Here is a 21,457-nt window from a genome sequence, read left to right as displayed (position 1 = left end):
TTTGAAATGCCTATTACATATCCAAGGGGAGTGGTGTTCAGGGGAGAGGTTCAAATAAGAAAGATGATAGATGGATCATTAATTCGTTAATAAAAATATATTGAAAACCTACCCTGTGCCAGGTCCTATTCTAGGTCCCATTCTAAGTTTTGGAGATACTAGTGAGGATGTCGACAAAACACCTCACGACCTCACCTTCTAATGGTGAGAGATCATAAACAAGTCATCAATCAATCGCAGTAATGTATCTAAAGTCTTTAGCTCTTCAGATGGGGGCACAATGTACAATTGCTATTGGGGTTTTTCTTTTCGTGTTTTTTAAAAAAATCCTCACCAGAGGATATTCCTCCCATTGATCGAGAGAGAGGAGAGAGAGAGAGAGAGAGAGAGAGAGAGAGAGAGAGAGAGAGAGAGAGAGAGAGAGAGAGAGAGAGAGAGATGTGAACAGGGGGCCGGGAATTGCAACCGAGGTACGTGCCCTTTATCGGGAATTGAACCCAGGACCCTTCGGTCTGCGGGCCGACGCTCCAAACACTGGGCCAAACCGGCCAGGGCTGCTAGTGTTTTTTTAAATATTGGAGTATTGCAAGAGCCAGAAGATGGGGCTTGTGTTGGAAACGCCTCCTTTTCCCAACTAGTGACAGCCAGCCATCCCCGCCCCGAAACGAGCCAGAATTGTAGCGCGGCGGAATGGCCGCATTGCGCAGGCGCAGTCTGTCTGGCGTCCTAGGAGACGGACTGGAAAGCCTCTGCGCAGGCGTAATTCAAGCGTCGGAGGAAGCCCGAGGCCCGGGAATCGGGCGGGGCGAGCCCGGGGTGCGCCTGCGCACAGCGCACTCTCGCCCCGGAGCCGCAGTCTCGGGAGCGCCAAGGCAGTTTTTCAGTCATCTTCGGCCAGCCGGTCCCGCGAACCCCGCGTCGTTGGACTGCACCCTGGGCGCGGACGTCCACCGGGCACGGGAGAGAGCCACAATGCCGGTGAGGAGAATGGCTCAGCCGCTGTGGTTCTTCAGCTCCGCGGCCTGGCCCGGGGGTGCGGCCGTTGCCATGGAGGCGCGGAGCAGGCTGGCGGGCGGCCGGGGTGGGGCGGGGCAGGCCCGGCCCAGCCCCGGGTCCCGGGTGCCGGGCGGTTGGGGTGCCTGGTGGGTGGGCCTGGGCTGCGCGGGCCTCCTCCTGCCCTTGGGAGGGACCGGGGCCAGCTCTGCTACCTTTGTCGCTGCTGCATCCCGCGGGGCCTGCGCTGCTGGAATGGAGGCGCTGTGCCAGAGGATGCGCTCTGGCTTTCAGCTCTGCCCGCTGGGTTGGGCATCTGGGAGCGGCCACAGAGAGTCGGTTTTGGATGCTCCGCACACCATAGGATCTCCACCGCGGAGCCAGGCTCCGGAAGGCAGCAGAGCGAGGGCTGCCTGCCCCTACTCCAGGCCCCTGACTCGAGCTGTCATTTCTCTTGGGGCGCCTTGGCTTACAGTGCAAGAATGTAACCCCTAGGTGTCTTTGTGTGTGAGGGGGTGGGGGGTGGTACCCTTGTCTGTGCACTTAGGAAAGGGGTGACCGTAGTCCTGTATAGGATCAGGAGAACACCTGAGCCATGGCCGGTTATTTGATTGTTACGAGGCCTTGGACAATTTAATCTTTCTGAGCCCTTAGTTCCCACATAATTTTCCTTTTCCTCATGGGGTTGTTATCAGGATGAAATAAGATACTGCTCAGGAGAAATAAAGGACAGTGCTTGCCACTTAGCATTAAATACTCAATATTTGTTCCTTGTTGCTTTCAAATTGTTTATTAATTCATTGAATAAATATTGGCACCAACCACATGGTAGGCACCAGAGATACAGTATTGAGCAAAACCAGCCTGGTTCTTGACCTTGGAAAGAGAGAAGCTTGTCTTCTTGGACGGAGGTCAAAACCATACATGTTTATAGAGACAAGCCACTTAACATTAATGAAGTCAGTTGGTGGCATACAATAGAAGTAGGTTCTGATTGATTAAGTGTTGCTATGTAGGAATGCTGGCTTACAGATGTCAGATCATCTATTTTTTTCCCCCAAGAGAATCTGTAATTGTTATTTTGTGAAATTTTTCAATTTTTAACTTTTAGCAACGAAATAAAAATTAATATTTTTATTAGTTTCAGAAAGGAAAGGAGAGGGAGAGATAGAAATATCAATGATGAGAGAGAATCATTGATCGGCTGCCTCCTGCACACTCCTCAGTGGACCTGGCATGGACATTGAACCGTGACCTCCTGGTTCATAGGTTGACTCTCAACCACTGAGCCACACTGGCCGGGCCGAGAGATTTTTAAATATACTATGAGCCAAACAAAAGACATCTGTGGGTTGAATTCAGCCCCTTGACGACCTGTTTGCAACCTCTGGTGTAGGCAGAGAAAAACAGACACTAATTAAATAGTGAGTAATCAAAAGTGTAATTGTAACCAGATGTAAAAGTGAGACGTGCTCTCAGGGCCTACACAGGCATGTCTTGTGTTATTGCTCTTTATTGCGTTTCACAGATGTTTAGTGCTTTTACAAATTGAAGGCAAGACCTTCCACCAGCAAAAAGATGATGACTCCTATTGCATTACTCTCTTTATTACATTACTCCATTTATTATTGTGGTTTGGTATTGAACCTGCAGTATCGCTGAGGTATGCCTGTACAAGGATTTGACCTACTCAGAAGTCTGCCCAGGTGAAGTGACTTTTGAGCTGAGACCTGCAGTATAAATGAAGAGGGGAGTGAGGGATGTTCTAGGCAGAAGGAACTACACGTAAAAAGGTCTGTGGTGAGAGGGACCATGGTGACAATAAAAGGCCTACAAGAAAGCCGCTGTGGCTAAGAAAGCCAAGCACGGTAACTTGTGAAAGAAGATAGGAGAGGTAGACATGGGCCAAAGCCAGAACTTACCTTAAGGATTTTTTTTTAATAGATTTTATTGATTTTTTATAGAGAGGGAGAGAGATGGAGAGTTAGAAACATCGATCAGCTGCCTCCTGCACATCTCCTACTGGGGATGTGCCCGCAACCCAGATACATGCCCTTGACCGGAATCGAACCTGGGACTTTTCAGTCCGAAGGCCGACGCTCTATCCACTGAGCCAAACCGGTTTCGGCAAGGATTTTTATTTTTATCCTAAGATTTGTGGGAAACCATTGAAGAGTTTTAAGTAGATTGTTTCTCTAGTGCATCGAAGAGTATCAAATAGTAGCCATACTAAAACATTTTTCTCTGCTGCCATTTTCCCCCTTTTGTCTTTCATTTATTGTTGTCTTCTATAAAGAAAATAGACTATATATGGATGTATTATATGATAAAAAACATTTTACTAATTCATTATAAAAAAATAAAAGTCTCAGGAGAACAGAGGACCTGCTACCTAGTATATTCTTGATGATTAAAGTTGTTAATTTTGTTCACATGTGTTTCTTACAGGTAGGAAACTCAGGAATTCCGGGACTTTTGTGCAGAATGACAATAATATACTGATTCATTTCTGCTTGAGTAGCATTTACTATAAATGTAAATTATATTTTCCCTCCCCTCATTTGTATTGTAAAAGAAACTTTTCTTTTTCACATTTTTAAGTACACTTTTTCTATTAGCTGTAAGATGTTGAATTGCGTTTAACAGATGTTTATGGAGCACTTACATGTGCAAGGCACTGAGATGGCATAGTCACCTTTTTCAAATTTTAAACTTAATCTGTTGAAGGTAAATGTAAATGTTCTTTTCATGTAAATATTTTCTCCACCAGATCAATAAGTCAGAGAAGCCAGAAAGCTGTGATAATGTGAAGGTGGTTGTGAGGTGCCGACCCCTCAATGAGAGAGAGAAGTCCATGTGCTACAGACAGGCTGTCAGTGTGGATGAGATGAGGGGAACTATCACTGTACATAAGACCGATTCTTCCAATGAACCTCCAAAGACATTTACTTTTGATACAGTTTTTGGACCAGAGAGTAAACAACTTGATGTTTATAACTTAACTGCAAGGCCTATTATTGATTCTGTTCTTGAAGGCTACAATGGTGAGTACATTGTATAGTTCTTTCTTTAAAAACAACTTTATTTTGGTATTATTAGTAACCCATAAATTCACTTATTGCAATTATAGTTTGATGAGTTGTAGTGAACACATACAGTTGTGAAATTAGCACACAATTCAATTTATCACCCCCAAAACTTCCTTTATATCCATTTACGGTCCCACCCCCAGGTAGCAATTGACTTGCTTTCTATTTATGGTTTCACCTTTACTCAGAATGTCATATAAATCAAACCCTACACTGTCATCTTTCTTATCTATTTTCTTTTATTTGGCATACTTTTTTTGAGGGTCATTCATGTTGTAGCATCTATCAGTAGTTTGGCTCTTCTTTTATTGCTGAATATATCACCTTTTATGATCTTTGATGGATATCTGGATTCCAATTTTTTGGCTATTATATAAAATGCTGCTATGAGCATTCCTTTAAAGGCTTTGTACAGATACATTTTAAGGTTTTTCTTGGGTAGATACCTAGGAGTGGAATTGCTGGGTCGTATGGTTAATGTATATTTATTTTATTTTTATGAAGTCTGTATTATAATTAATTGGGAGAGTAGTAACAACTTGTTTGGCCAATTTTTTCCCATTAAAATTTTTTTATTTTTCAATTGCAGTTGACATACATTATTATGTTAGCTTCAGGTGTGCGCCCCAATGATTAGACATTACATAACTTACTGTGATCACCCTCATAAATTTAGTGCCCAGTGACACCATACGTAGTTATTAGAATATTATTGACTATATTCCCTATGCTGTATTTTACACATACCCGTGACTATTCTGTAACAACCAATTTGTACTTCTTAATCCCTTTTTTCACCTATCCCCTTAACCCCCTGCCCATCTGGCAACTGTCAAAATGTTCTCTGTGAGTCTGTTTAGTTCTCTGTGAGTATCAGTGAGTCTGTTTCAGTTCTGCTTGTTTGTTTGTTCTTCAGATCAGTTAGTGTATCCTTCATTTCTTTTTTTTAAAAATATTTTTATTGATTTCAGAGAAGAAGGGAGAGGGAGAGAGAGATAGAAACATCAGTGGTGAGAGAGAATCATTGATGGGCTGCCTTCTGCACGCCCCACACTGGGGATCGAGCCCACAACCTGGGCATGTGCCCTGACTGGGGATCGAACTGTGACCTCCTGGTTCATAGGTCAACGCTCAACCAAGTGCCATAAAAGCAGAGCCGAAGAAAGTAGGAATCTACCCACGTGGATAGCTGAGAGAAGTACATTCTAAGCAGAGGAACAAACAAGCACAAAGCCCCATAAGCAGAAATGTGCTTGGTGTGTTCCAGGAATGAGAAGAGGCCAGAGGAGTTGGCATCAAGTGAACAAACCCAAGTGTGTTAGACAAGGTCAGAGCGGTAAATGGGCAGAGCAGCTCATGTGGGTATTGTAGGCCGGAGAAAGGACCCTGGCTCTTCCTTCCCTGTGAGTGAGATTCTCCTATGTTTTTATCTACAAGTTGTAAACATTTTAGGTCTTACATTTAGGTCTGTCATCCATTTTGAGTTTTTGTATGTGATGTGAAGTAAGAGTCTAGTTCTTTCCCTATTTTTTTCCTTCTTGCCTGTGGATATCCAGTTGTTCCAGCACCATTTGTTGAAAAGGCCATCCTTTCCTTTGGAACTAACTTGGTTCTTTTGGTAAAATGAAGGGACCACAAATGTGTGGGCTTATGTTGGATTGTCTATTCTATTCCACGTATATCCTCTTGATTACTGCAGCTTTATAATGTTTTGAAATTAGGTAATATATGATCTCTAACTTTATTCTTTTTCAAAATTATTGTGTGTTTTTTCTGGTGTCCTTTGCATTTTCATATAAATTTTAAGATCACCTTGTCAAATTCTACCAAAGTAACCTGGGATTTTGTTGAATTGTTATTCTGACAATGTTGTAGTCTTCTGGTCCAGGAACATGATATATTTGTCCATTTATTATGTCTTATTTAATTTCTTATATCAGTATTTTCATAGTTTTAATAAATTTGTTTTTAATTATTTTTTTGATACTTTTGTGAATAGAACTGTTCTTATAATTTCATTTTTGGAATTATGCATTGTGAATGTATAGAAATGCACTTGATTATTTTAGTAGGGTGTTTTTTTTATTGAGATAACAATTCAAATAACATAAAATTTACTACTTTAACCACTTTACAGTGTACAAGTCAGGTTTTCAGCACCTTCATAGTGTTTTGCAACTGTTACCATTATCAGTTTCCAGAACATTTTCATTACCCCCCAAAAAAGAAACTTTTATCCGTATTAGTAGTTACATCTAATTCTGCTCTCTCCTACTCTGCAACAACTTATTACTTTCTGTGTGTATGAGTTTGCCTGTTCTGGGCATTTCATATAAATAGAATCACACACTACATCGTCTTTTATTTATTTATTTATTTTTTATTTTTTATACATCGTCTTTTGTGTCTGACTCCTTAGCATGTTTTCAGTGTTCATCCTTATTGTATGTATCAGTACTTAATTCTTTTTATGGCAAAATAATATTCCATTGTACGGATATAGTATATTTTATATATTCATTTATCAGTTGATGAACAATTATTTTCATTTTTTGGCTATTATGAAGAATATTACTATGAACATTCTTGTACAAGTTCTTGTGTGAACATGTTTTCAGTTCTTTTATGTATATGTTACCTGGAGTGGAATTGCTGGGTCAAAAAGTTAACTGCCAGACTTTTCCATAGTGGCTGCACCATTTATATACCCACCAACAATGTATGAGGTTCCTAATTTCTCCACATCTTTGACAAAATTTATTTGTCTTTTTTATTGTAGCCATGCTAATATTATGAAGTGGTATCTCATTGTATTTTGCAATTTATTTTTAAAAAACTGTTGTATACTGCAACCTTGCTAAACTTATTATTTCTAGTAGACTATCATTACTATTATTATTATTATTATATTTATGTAAATTCCTTAGGATATTCTACAGACACAAGAGCATGTTGTTTGCAAATAAAGATAGTTCAACCAATTTCTTTCTTTCCTATTCTTTTTTTTAAAAATATATTTTATTGATTTTTTACAGAGAGGAAGGGAGAGGAATAGAGAGTTAGAAATATCGATGAGAGAGAAACATCGATCAGCTGCCTCCTGCACACCTCCCACTGGGGATGTGTCCACAACCAAAGTACATGCCCTTGACTGGAATCGAACCCGGGATCCTTCAGTCCGCAGGCCGATGCTCTATCTACTGAGCCAAACCAGTCACGGCTCTTCCCTATTCTTTTATTACTTGAATTGCACTATAGTTTCATAATTTCTTTCTGTTACCTGAATTGCACTGGTTAGAACCTACAGTACAATGTAGTAGTGGTGATAGTGGACATTTTGTCTTGTTCCTGATCTTAGAGAGAAAGCATTCATTGTTTTACTAGTAAATATGATGTGATTTGTAGATGTTTTTCTTTCTTTTTTGTTTTATCGTCTAAAGCAGTGGTTCTCAACCTGTGGGTCGCGACCCCTTTGGCGGTCGAACGACCCTTTCACAGGGGTCGCCTGAGACCATCCTGCATATCAGATATTTACATTACGATTCATAACAGTAGCAACATTACAGTTATGAAGTAGCAACAAAAATAATTTTATGGTTGGGTCACAACATGAGGAACTGTATTTAAAGGGCCAGAAGGTTGAGAACCACTAGTCTAAAGTTTTACATAGTTGACGCTCCCCCTCGCCACTCCCACCCAGGGCAAGCCCCCACTGTCCCAGTGTCTGTGTTTATTGGTTATGCTAATATGCATGCATACAAGTCCTTTGATTGTTCTCTAACACCCCCCCCCCCATTTGTCTCTGGATCTATTCTTTTTTTTATATATATATATTTTATTGATTTTTTACAGAGAGGAAGAGAGATGGTTAGAGAGTTAGAAACATCAATGAGAGAGAAACATTGATCAGTTGCCTCCTGCACACCTCCTACTGGGGATGTGTCTACAATCAAGGTACATGCCCTTGACTGGAATCGAACCTGGGACCTTTCAGTCCGCAGGCTGACGTTCTATCCACTGAGCCAAACCGGTTAGGGCTGGATCTATTCTTGTTCATCAAATTATGTTGATCATTATATTCCACATATGAGTGAGATCATGTGATATTTATCTTTCTCTGACTGGCTTATTTCTATTTGTAGATTTTTCATAGACATCCTTTATCAGATTGAGGATGTTTCCCTCTGTTCTTAGTTTGCTGAGAGTTTTTTCAGGAATGTATATTTCAGTGATGGCGAACCTTTTGAGTTTGGTGTGTCAACATTTTGAAAAACCCTAATTTAACTCTGGTGCCGTGCCACATATAGAAATTTTTTGGTATTTGCAACCATAGTAAAACAAGGACTTGTATTTTTTATATTTATTTTATATATTTAAATGCCATTTAACAAAGAAAAATCAACCAAAAAAATGAGTTCGCGTGTTCATCTCTGACATGCGTGTCATAGGTTTGCCATCACTGGTATATTTTGTCAAGTGCAATTTTTTCTGCACTTATTTAAATGATCTTTAAAAAAAGTCTGTTAATATGGTCAATTGAATTGATTGATTTTAAAATATGAAACCAGCCATGCCACCTGGTCATAGCGTATTATCCTTTTATATATTGTTAGATTTGATTCCCTAAAATTTTGTTTACATTTTTTGCATCTCTGTTCATGAGGAACATAAGTGTATAGTTTTCCTGTAATGTCTTTATAGGGTTTTGTTATCAGGATAGTTCTAATTTCATAGAATGAGTTGGGAAATATTCCCTCCTTTTTAATTATCTGAAAAAAAGTTGGTCTAAAGCAGTGGTTCTCAACCTTGGCTGCACATTAGAATCACCTGGGAATCTTTTTAAAATCCTGATTTTGGGGCCTCATCCTCCGGAAATTCTGTTTCTTTGTTACTAATGTTGTGGCCCCACCCCATAATAAAGAAACAGAATTTCTGGAGGATAAGGCCCACAAATCAGGATTTTAAAAAAATTCCCAGGTGATTCTAATGTACAGCCTAAGTTGAGAACCACTGGTCTAGAGTTAGTATTATATCTTCCCTAAGAATTCACCAGTTAAGTTGGCTGGGCCTGGAGTTTTTGTTTGTTTGTCTTGTGGGGTTTTATTTTGGTGAGAAGGCTTTTAACTACAGGTTCATTTTCTTTAATAGATACATTTAATATGATTATATGGGTAGGTGTAAATCTATCATCTTGCTATTTATTTTTGTCCCCTTTGTTCTTTGTTCACCTTTTTCTCTTTTTATGCCTTCTTTTGGATTAATGAATTATGTTTATTATTCCATCAATACATCTTTGTTGTATTTTAGTGTTTGCTTTAACGTTCATAGTATAAATATTTAATATATCACAGTTTATCTTCAAGTGATATGCAAGTGTATGTATAATATAAACATTTTACACTATACTCCCGTTTCTGTCCTCCTAGGCTTTGTGCTATTGTTGTCATATATTTTACTTCTACATGTTATAAACTCCAAACCACATTGTTATTACATTTGTTTAAATCATCAGTTACCTTTTTTTTTTAAATATATATTTTATTGATTTTTTACAGAGAGGAAGGGAGAGGAATAGAGAGTTAGAAACATCGATCAGCTGCCTCCTGCACATCTCCCACCGGGGATGTGCCCACAACCCAGGTACATGCCCTTGACTGGAATCGAACCCGGGACCTTTCAGTCCGCAAGCCGACGCTCTATCCACTGAGCCAAACTGGTCTCGGCATCAGTTACCTTTTAAAGAGATTTAACTAATGAGAGAAAAATCTTACATATTTATTTAAGCCATGTAGTTACCATTTCTGGTACTCTTTATTGCTTTATGTAGATTCACATTTCCATCTAGTTTCACTTTCCTTCTGCATTCTAGAACTTCCTTTAGCATTTCTTAGAGGGGAGGTCTACTGTGATGAATTCTTCTGCATTTATAGTCTAAAAAAGTATTCATTTTGTTTTTGTTTTTGAAAGTATTTTCAGAGTATAGTATAGATTCTTAGTTTCTTTTAATACTTTAACGATATTACTGTAGTCTTCTCATTCGTATTTTTTTTTATGACCAGAAATCTGCTTTCATTCTTATCTTGGTTCTTCTATATATAATGTCTTTCTTTTCTCTGGTTGTTTTGACATTTTCTTCTTAGAGCAATTGATTATGATGTGTCTTGATATGTTTTTCCTTTTTTTTTGGTATGTTTTTCTTCATGCTTCTGTGCTTACAGTTCATTAAGTTCCCTGGACTTGTGGGATTGTAGTTTTCATCAAATTTGGAGAAATTTAAGACATTATTTCTTAAAGCATTTTTTCTCTCCCCTCTCTCTACTATTTGGGGGACTACACTGATGTATATATTAGACTACTTGAAATTGTCCCACAACTTACTGGTTTTTTTCAAAAATTTTTCTCTTTCTTTATGATGGGTTTTTTGTATGTTTTCTTTTGCAATGTCTGCTCTACCATTAACCCTGTCATTGTATTTTTCATCTCACACATTGTAGATTTCATCTCTCGAGGTTTGATTTTGATCTTGTTATGTCTTCCATCCAAGTTCTTACAAAGTTTCCACTGAACTTTTTAACATACAGAATACAATTTTTATAACAGTTTTAATGTCCTTGTCTGCTAATTCTAACATTAGTGTCAGTTCTGAGTTGGTTTTGATTGTTGATTGATTTCTTAATTATGAGTCATATATTTTTGCTTTTTTGCAAGCTTGGCAGTTTTTTTGTTTGATGCTAGATTGTGAATTTTACCTTGGGTCTTAGATATTTTTTCATTTCTATGAATATTTATGAGCTTTGTTCTGGGATGCAGTTACTTTAGGATTATGAAGAAAATAACTACCATTTACTTGTACCCTACCAGACGTCATGTTGGTCACTTGAAGTGTTTCTTTTGGTCCTTACTATTAATGTAGAGTAGCTAAATTTTTATTCCCATTTTACCTTTGAGGAGACTATGTCTGGATAGAAACTTGCTTAAGGTCAAGTGGATAAAAAGTGGCAGATATGTGATTCACACTGAGGTCTTTCTGATCTAGAACCTGTATTCTTTTGCTGTAATTACACTATCTTTTCCAACTTAATGTCCATATTACGTGTACATAATTACTGTACACATTACAAGAAATGTTTTTAAATGTAAGATTTTACATTTATGGTTTGGAGTTCTTTTTATTAATAATTAGAAATATCTCACTGACTGTAGTACTTTAATAGTGCTTTGCTCATGAGGCATAGAGTACATACATATTGTAATTATTGTCAATAAAAGTGAAACTTGTACTAGAATTCAGGGAAGAAATTGCATCACAGTGTCAAAGGAATTAATTTCAAGAGCTATTGTTCTATAGACTTATACTCTAAAAAGACATTGATTCTCTTTATTTTCAGGGACTATTTTTGCATATGGACAAACTGGAACAGGCAAAACTTTTACTATGGAAGGTGTTCGAGCTGTTCCTGAACTGAGAGGGATCATTCCAAATTCATTTGCTCATATATTTGGTCATATTGCAAAAGCAGAGGGTGATACAAGGTAAAATAATTCTTTTATTTTTCCAATATTAAGAAGTACAAACTTAAGAAAGGCATATAGGTACAAATTTCATAAACACACTTTAAAACTGTTCTTATAAATATTTCACTGTTTTATGTTTTTAAAGTGATGTTTTATTTATAGGTTTTTGGTTCGAGTGTCTTATTTGGAAATATATAATGAAGAGGTTCGTGACCTCTTGGGCAAGGATCAAACACAGAGGTTAGAGGTAAGGATAATTGAAATTGGAGTACTTTCCAAAGACCAATAATAGCTTCACCCTATCTATGCCTACCTCTATAGCCAGATATCCTACACTCTCGCCACCCTATCCTACTCCCACCCCTGTCCTGCTTCCTACTCTTTCCAGCCTACTTTATTCTTATTTCAGAATCCTTACATTTATTCTTTTCCTCCTACCCCAACCCAGATTGGCTACTTCCTGTTTCTTTAAGTCTTAGCTTACATCATCTTAGGGAAACTTATTCTGTCCCTGCTTCACCAGCATAAGTCTCTCTAATGTATTCTTATATTGTCTTATATTTTTTAATTCATGGCATTATCACAATGGAAATAAAATAATTTTTGTGTGTAATTATTTGTATGTTCTCCTTATAGATTTTCACTTCCACAAGTGTAGAGACTGTCTACCTTGTTTATCACTGTATACTCAATATCAAGCAGTGTCTCACAGATGTTTAATAAATAATTGTGTTAAGAAACACATTTATTTACACATTATATGTAGTGGATGTTCAATGTTCAATAAATAACACATAGATGTTCAATGAATAGATGTGAAAGAATTATGGAATATGTGTTAAGTCTTATGATTATTTTTCTTAGGTTAAAGAAAGACCTGATGTGGGAGTTTACATCAAAGATTTATCAGCTTATGTGGTAAATAATGCTGATGATATGGATAGAATTATGACACTGGGCCACAAAAATCGTAAGTGTAATTCATAGTTTTGATTAAACATTTATGTGTTGAGTAGGCTGGTTTAGAAGCAAAAACTGGTGTGACACTTTGTTCCACAAAGACTGGATTTTTAAGTTTCTTGAAAATCCTTTCTCTTTGATTATTTACTAGGTAGAGAGCACATATGGATGAAAGATATCACAAATTACTTTCTGTGCTGACCAAAATTTTGTTTCTTAGTACTAGTGCTATATTTTATATAGCTGTTTATTTGTTAGCTACAGTAATATTTGGTAACATTTATTGAGCACTTATAATGTAGGAAGTGCTTGTTCTAAGTGATTTATTAGAATGGTCTCTTTTAATCTTCACAGTAGACTATGACAGTATTAAATTCCTATTTTATGATTGAGGAAACCAAGACTTACTTTAAATAGCTTGTCCAAGGTTATATACTACTTAATAAGTGGCAGAATGAATATTTTAATCTAACCATGAATCAGTATAGCCAGGCATTATACTGCCACCCTTTTATTGACAGGAAAAGCAAAACAAAATTAAAGTGGTATTTTAAAAATGTATATTTTTATTCATTTCAGAGAGGAAGGGAGTGGGAGAGAGAGATAGAAACATCAAAGATGAGAGAGAATCATTGATCAGCTGCCTCCTGCGTGCCCCACACTGGGGATCGGGCCCAACTCTGGCATATGTTTTCACCAGAAATCGAACCAAAGTGGTATTTTTTTTAGTAATTGTTTCAGGTTTTGTCTAAATAATAAAGAACTTTAGCAATATTTAATACACAGATGCCCCAGGCCTCATACTAGTGATGTTGCTAATAGCAATTAGAGATTAGAGATGAAAGATTAGAACATAGGAAGTAAACACGTTTCAAAGTTTTTTATGACTAGACTAAAAATCAAGGAAATTAAACAAATATTTTTTATTTTATTTTATTTTATTTTTTAATATATTTTATTGATTTTTTACAGAGAGGAAGGGAGAGGGATAGAGAGTTAGAAATATCGATGAGAGAGAAACATCGACCAGCTGCCTCCTGCACACTCCCCACTGGGGATGTGCCCGCAACCAAGGTACATGCCCTTGACCGGAATCGAACCTGGGACCTTTCAGTCTGCAAGCCGACGCTCTATCCACTGAGCCAAACCGGTTTCGGCTTAAACAAATATTTAAAAAATCAGTTGCAGCCCAGCCAGCATGGCTCAGTGGTTGAATGTCAGCCTATGAACCAGGAGGTCATGGTTGATTCCCGCTCAGGGCACATGCCTGGATTGCCGGCTCAATCCCCAGTGTGGGGTGTACAGGGGACAGCCGATCAATGATTCTCTCCCATCATTGATGTTTCTGATTTTCTCTCCCTATCCCTTATTCTCCGAAATCAATAAAAATATTTTTAAAAAATCAATTGCATTCTTAAAAACCAAGTCGTAGAAAAAGACCAAATTTTAACAGGAAAATGAGCAAACGATATGTACAAATATGTTATTCACAGAACTGTACACAGCAATAAGCATGTGAAAGGATGTTAATATTTGGTAACATTTACTGAGCACTTACTTGGTAGCAACTTCACAAATAATTAGGAAAATGCATATTAAAACAACAGTGGGAGATATTTTACCCATCAGTTTGGATGAAGGGTTATACAGGTTGGTGAGGCTGTACTGGTGATGAGATTATAAAATAGTACGATTTTTTGAAGGGCAGTATAACAGTAACTGTTGAAATTTTAAAAAATGCATTTCTTTTGACATAGTGTTTCTAATTCTAGATATATATTCTAGAAAAATATATTTAAGTATAACAAATTTCTATTGAGACATTATTTGTGATAAAAAGTTTGACACAATCTAAATAACTATAAACAAAACATTGGTTATATAAATTATGGTACAAAAATACTGTAGACTATAATGAAGCTCTGAGAAAAATCACAATGAGTTTAATCTCCTTGTAGAGACCTGGAATATTTTCAAGATATATGTATTATTAAGTGAACAGCAAATTTCAGAATAGTATTACTACATCATCCCATTAATATATTTGTAAAAAAGCCAAATTATTAAACTATGTGTTTGGATAGTGTGTGTGTGTATGTGTGTGTGTCTGTATGTTCACATGTGTGCATGTAAAATAGAAATGAAAGGACATTTAATAGGGGTTACTTTTAGGAAAGGGGAAGTAAGATTGGAAAAATGGATGTTGGGAGCTTTCATTGCTTTTTAAAAATATACTTTAAAATTTTTTGTCCCAGGAATATGTTCATGTACTGCTTATTTAATTTTAAAAATTTTTAACATAAGATTTCATTTATAGTAGTGACCAAAAGCTCCCATTAAGTACCTGAGAATTAATTTAATAAAATGAAATAAAGATAAAGGGATTTGAAAACCTAAAATAGCAGAGAGGAAAATACTCTTAATAAATAGAGTTCAAGAATTGAATATTTAGTTCAAATGTTTAGCACAAAAGTTCCAACATAAAAATATAAACTTTATCATATTGAAATATAGTAAAATAACTATCAAGAGGGAAATAGCAGAAGAGGAATATGGGACAATAAAAGACGCTATTATAAATAAATAAAAGAATCAATACAAATATAAACTTAGTTCCATTTTTTACAGATGGTCATAGTATAGAAATAGTTAATTTTATACTTAAGAAAATAAGTCAGTCATCTCACAAACAGCCTGCCTAGCAACTAAAATGCAAATTTAAATTATTTCAGTATATTTACATGTGGGCATCCTTGTAAATTGGTTAATATTTTTGTAGAGCAGTGTTTTCAGCCTTTACACCAAATTCCTTTTCTTAAAAATTATATTTTTGAATAGGTAATTCATACATATAGGGTAAAATTCAAAAGGCACAAAAGTATTCATTGAAAAACAAGTCTCTCTCCTACCCTTGTGTCTCAGTCACCTGGTTCCCATTCCTGGTGGCAACTTCTGTTAGTTTCTAATGTACCCTTTCTGATGTAGTCTGTGTGTTTTTAAAGAGAGCTTGTCCTCTTACTTTATTCACTTAACAATATTATCTTATAAATACCACATGATCTCACTCATTTGTGGATTATAGAGAACAACATAGACTGATGAAAAGGGACAGACCCAAAGACTGAGAAACAGAGATCAGGCTATCAATCCCCAGAAGGAAAGTAGGGGAGGGCGGGGGTAAGGGGAAGAGATCAACAGAAGGACTTGTATACATGTATATAAGCCAAACCAATGGACATGGACAACGGGGGGATGGGAGCATGAGTTTGTGTGTGTGTGGGGAGGTTGGGGGTTAATGGGGGGGATGAGGACACATTTGTAATACCTTAACTAATAATAAAAAAAATAAATAAATAAAGAGAAAAACAAAAACAAACAAACAAACAAAAAAACAATATTATCTTAGAGATCATTTCACATTAACACATACTTATCCTATATAATAAAAGGCTAATATGGAAATTGTCCGCTCAACTGGGAGTTTGACCAGGGGGCGGGGCCAGCCCCGCCAACCGTCCGAGGCTCCTTCCCCTGCCAGCCCAGCCCAATAGGCCCGAATGGGGCAGGCCAGCTGGACCCCACCCGTGCACCAATTCGAGCATTGGGGCTCTAGTACCTATATAAGCATTTTTAAAAGAATGATGTATTTCATTGCATGAATCTACATAATTTATCTAATCTTTTACTGATGGACTTTTGGGTTGTTTTCAATCTTTTGTTCTGAGCAATACTGCATTAAATATTCTTACATATACATGAGTTTATACACATGCAGGCATATTTATAGGATACATTTTTTCATATCCTCTTGAAAAGCATAAAAACAAATTTTTTATTCCAAATAAATACTGGATAAAAATTAAAGCTATGGAAATGTTTTTTGTTTTATTTCCGTTATGATATGTCACTGTTTGGAGCATTGAGCCTACTTCTCTGCTGCAAGCTCTTCTCTCCCAGGGATTGTAAAGCTCAACATAGGTCACATTTAACAGCATGTCTGTTGCATTTCTTGGTTTTTATAACCAGATATGCAGAAAAATTACAATCATAAATAGCTTGTTTTACTTATATTGTAAAAACAATAGGTATTAATAAGATTTTTTCAAATTACATGTTCTCTCTTCATCCAAATTGGAAAATACTGCTATAGTGTGATTTGATACCACATAGCTATAAAATGATTTCTACTCTTTGACCTGGTAATTCCAGTTTGGAAAATACATCCCATGGAAATAATACTAAAGAGAGAGAGAGGTATCTGCTCAGAGACGCTCATTTTGTGTTCCTTATGAGGACCTAAAGTGGGGAACCATTCCAAATACTAGTATCTCTCAATAAGGGAACAGCAAAATCAAGGTTTAATAGTTCTCTATATTTTTATTTTTTTTTCTTTTTTTTTTTTTAAATTAAATCTTTATTGTTCAGATTATTACATTTGTTCCTCTTTTTTTTTCCCCCCCATAACTCCCCTCCTCCCAGTTCCCGCCCCACCCTCCGCCCTCACTCCCCACCCACTGTCCTCATCCATAGGTGCACGATTTTTGTCCAGTCTCTTCCCACATCTCCCACACCCCTTTCCCCCGCAAGAATAGTCAGTCCATTCCCTTTCTATGTCCCTGATTCTATTATAATCAACAGTTCATTCTGTTCATCAGATTATTTATTCACTTGATTCTTAGATTCACTTGTTGATAGATGCATATTTGTTGTTCATAATTTGTACCTTTACCTTTTTCTTCCTCTTCCTCTTCTTAAAGGATACCTTTCAGCATTTCATATAATCCTGGTTTGGTGGTGATGAACTCCTTTAGCTTTTCCTTATCTGTGAAGCTCTTTATCTGACCTTCAATTCTGAATGATAGCTTTGCTGGATAAAGTAATCTTGGTTGTAGGTTCTTGGTATTCATCACTTTGAATATTTCTTGCCACTCCCTTCTGGCCTGCAAAGTTTCTGTTGAGAAATCAGCTGACAGTCGTATGGGTATTCCCTTGTAGGTAACTGAGTTTCTTTCTCTTGCTGTTTTTAAGATTCTCTCTTTATCTTTTGCTCTTGGCATTTTAATTATGATGTGTCTTGGTGTGGTCCTCTTTGGATTCCTTTTGTTTGGGGTTCTCCGCGCTTCTTGGACCTGTAAGTCCATTTCTTTCACCAGGTGGGGGAAGTTTTCTGTCATTATTTCTTCAAATAGGCTTTCAATATCTTGCTCTCTCTCATCTTCTGGCACCCCTATAATTCTGATGTTGGTACGCTTGAAGCTGTCCCAGAGGCTCCTTACACTATCCTCGCATTTTTGGATTCTTTTTTCATTTTGCTTTTCCGGTTGGATGTTTTTTGCTTCCTCGCATTTCAAATCATTGACTTGATTCTTGCGCTCCTCTGGTCTGCTGTCGGGCGTCTGTATAATATTCGTTATTTCAGTCCGTGTGTGCTTAATTTCTAGTTGGTTCCCCAATATAAGATCGAGGGTCTTATTAGTTTTCGTGTAGATCTCATTAAGTTTATCGGCAGCTTCTAAACAGTTCTTGAGAGACCTTAAAAGTGTGGTTCTGAACTCTATATCTTCCATTGACAATTTTGTCCTGTTTCTTTGTCTCCGCATTTTGTTATGCTTCCTTGGTGCACCCCCTAGTGGTCTTTGTTCGCAGTCTTATAGATAAATCTTGATTGTTGTAGCTAATTCCAGGGAGGGTTTTCAGTTCTCTATATTTTTTGAAGAAATTCATAATTTGATTTAAAAGAAAATAGAAAAATGTAGTATGAAGTCACAAGTCTTCGCTTTTTTCCCCCCTAATTTTTTCTTTACCTTCTTTTGACAGACTTTACTTTTTCTTTTTTTCAATCACAGTTTACTTTCAGTATTATATATTGGTTTCCAGTTGTACAGCGCAGTGGTTAGACAATCATATACTTTACATAGTTCTCCCCTTTGCCCCACCCCCCCATATTTCCAGTACCCAACTGGCACATACATAGTTATCACAATATTATTGACTATATTCCCTATGCTGTACATCCCTGTGACTATTTTGTAACTAGCAATTTGTATTTAATTCCTTCACATCTTTCTCCCAGTCTCCCACTCCCCTCCCTCTGGCAGCCACCAGTCTGCTCTCTGTATCTGAGCCAGTTTCAATTTTGTTTGTTCATTTATTTTGTTCTTTAGATTCCACATATAAGTGAAATCATATGATATTTGTCTTTCGCTGACTGACTTATTTAGGCTTTACTTTTTTTTCTTTTTAAAAAAGATACATTTTTATTGATTTCAGAGAGGAAGGGAGAGGGAGAGACAGAGAGAGAGAAACACCAATGATGAGAGAGAACCATTGATCGGCTGCCTCTTGCACGCCCCACAGTGGAGATCGAACCCGCAACCTGAGCATGTGTCCTGACCGGGAATCCAACTGTGACATCCTGGTTCATAGGTTGACACTCAACCACTGAGCCACGCAGGCTGCGCTAGGCTTTCATTTTTTGTATTAGTGCAATTTACATTCCAGTTATCTGACTTCAGTACAGCCATGTTAATAATTAATAATGTTTATATTTTAATGTTTAAATTCTAAAATCAAAGCTTGTGTGGATAAATTCTGCATGAATATATAGTAGGAAGATAATTTTGAAATTGGGTAAAATTAACCTAATGCTTTTAAAATACTTAGGAATTTAAGGGAAAAAATAATACATGTGTATTATAAAAAACAAAACACCACCTTTTTCTTTGTTTACAGAATATATTCATGTAAAATATTTATACCCACACAATACTTGGAATGGATGCTTTTGTTTTATAGAAGAGGAATTATACTATATACAGTGGGGCCTTGACTTACGAGTTTAATTCGTACTGTGACGGAGCTCATAACTCAAATTACTTGTATGTCAAATCACTGTGATGTTCGCTGCGCCAACTAGCGGTGGGGTATTTGAAGCTGGCTCGTAACCCGAATTTTTTTGAGCTTGCAACTCAAAGCAAGAAATGGGCCGAGAGACGGCTCATATCTCAAAAAAACTTGTTAGTCGGGACACTCGTAAGTCAAGGCCCCACTGTATTCCTCTCTTTTTGTTTCCCAGCCATATGTTATGGATATCTTTTCATGTTATACCTTTTTAAAAAATATATATATTTTTATTGATTTCAGAGAGGAAGGGAGAGGGAAAGAGACATAGAAACATCAATAATGAGAGAGAATCATTGATTGGCTGCTTCCTACATGCCCCCTCCTAGGGATCAAGTCCACAATGTAGGCATGTGCCCTTGACCAGAATCGAACCTGGGACCCTTTGGTCCGCAGGCTGATGCTCTATCCACTGAGCCAAACTGGCTAGGGCTACCTTATTTTTTTAACTCCATATTATGACTAGTCTGTAATGGATTAACCACTGTCCTGTGGTTGTTTCTGATCTCTTGCTGTTGTGAAATGCTGCGCCGAATATCCTGGCATCATCTAATGCAAGTATACAAGTATTTCTGTGATTTAGATTCGCAGAACATAATATTTTTTTAGAGATAGCTGAAACAGCAATATTTTTTTGAATTATTTACCATGTATTTTTATGTAAATTAGTTATTTTTGTAGCCAGTAATACTTCGGGTTAAAATTAATTACTTTGTCCTAAAATTACCTCTTTAGTATAAGAAATACTACAAATTATTTTGTTATCAACATAAATTGTCAGAAACTGCTAATAATGGCTAAACACATCTATGCTTTTATGGTTTAGCCAGGCTGTTTGATTTTTGGCTCTGGTAAAAGTAAGTTTTATAAACCATTTTGGATAGTTAATTTTTAAAGGTACTCCCTGTTATTATACTTTTTAAGAATTTCCTTCCTTTATTCAAGGTTCTGTTGGTGCAACTAATATGAATGAGCATAGTTCCCGTTCCCATGCCATCTTTACAATTACCATAGAATGCAGTGAAAAAGGCGTTGATGGTAACATGCACGTCAGGATGGGGAAGCTCCATCTTGTAGATCTTGCGGTAAGTAATAGGCTACTACTTTAAAGAATAACTCTTGTAATTTTTTTATTTTATAAATAAATAAAAATTCAAGTGAAAAGGTGTGATTTATATATGATTTTTCAGTTGTTAACTTGTGTATGTGTTTTGTTTACTATGGAATATTTCGAACCTGTACAAAAGTAGATAGAATAATGTAATGATCTTCCATGTAACCATCACCCACTTCAACAATTACTGGTTCATGGCCAGTCCTGTTTCATCTCTACCATTCCCCACTTCTCTTCCGGTATTATTCTGATGTGAATTCCAGATACTATATCAGATTTCTTTCCCTTTAAATTACTTTTTATTAAGCTTTAGAAACAATATTCTGTATTTTTTATTTTAGCTTTATTTCTGTGTCTGTTTATTGCTAGGGTTCAGAAAGACAGGCAAAAACTGGAGCTACTGGACAGCGCCTCAAGGAAGCTACAAAAATCAATCTTTCGCTTTCCACCCTTGGTAATGTAATTTCTGCCTTGGTTGATGGAAAAAGCACTCATGTGCCTTATCGTAATTCTAAATTGACTCGTCTTCTTCAGGATTCCTTAGGAGGAAATTCAAAGACCATGATGGTAAGACTTAATTGATAATATTATAGTTATCATCAGGCAACTTTTAGATTCCTGTTTATCCCTATAATAGATATACATAACATTTTTTAAACTATTGATTTTTTTACTTTATTTGATTTTGTTGTTATTCTTTTTCTAGTATACCATGTATACAAGCCCATACTGTGTTACTTGGAAATACGTGTGGTTATACTTTCTCTTTCTTTTTTAAAATATATCTTATTGATTTCAGAGAAGAAGGGAGAGGGAAAGAGAGATAGAAACATCAATGATGAGAGAGAATCATTGATTGGCTGCCTACTGCACATCCCCTACTGGG

At 36.8% G+C, this 21,457-nt stretch overlaps 1 protein-coding gene across 4 annotated transcripts in view; it reads left to right on the top strand.

Annotated features, from left to right (window-relative positions):
• Positions 1–675: 675 nt before the first annotated feature.
• KIF3A (kinesin family member 3A) overlaps positions 676–21,457 on the top strand; it is a 46,185-nt gene continuing 25,403 nt past the window's right edge. For 2 of the 4 annotated variants that reach the window (XM_059698356.1, XM_059698354.1), the window contains exons 1-7: positions 676–978; positions 3,764–4,037; positions 11,471–11,615; positions 11,760–11,844; positions 12,462–12,567; positions 20,403–20,542; positions 20,941–21,138. In XM_059698356.1, the coding sequence (XP_059554339.1) occupies positions 691–978; positions 3,764–4,037; positions 11,471–11,615; positions 11,760–11,844; positions 12,462–12,567; positions 20,403–20,542; positions 20,941–21,138 (1,236 nt within the window). In that variant the 5' untranslated portion in view covers positions 676–690. The remainder of the gene's footprint in view (positions 979–3,763; positions 4,038–11,470; positions 11,616–11,759; positions 11,845–12,461; positions 12,568–20,402; positions 20,543–20,940; positions 21,139–21,457) is intronic. The other 2 variants (XM_059698355.1, XM_059698357.1) reach the window with 1 other exon arrangement.

The sequence above is a fragment of the Myotis daubentonii genome, chromosome 5 (genome assembly GCF_963259705.1).
Source record: "Myotis daubentonii chromosome 5, mMyoDau2.1, whole genome shotgun sequence".
NCBI classification, from domain to species: Eukaryota; Metazoa; Chordata; class Mammalia; order Chiroptera; family Vespertilionidae; genus Myotis; species Myotis daubentonii.
The sequence above is the reverse complement of the archived record's forward strand: the minus strand, read 5'-3'. Positions and strand labels throughout refer to the sequence as shown.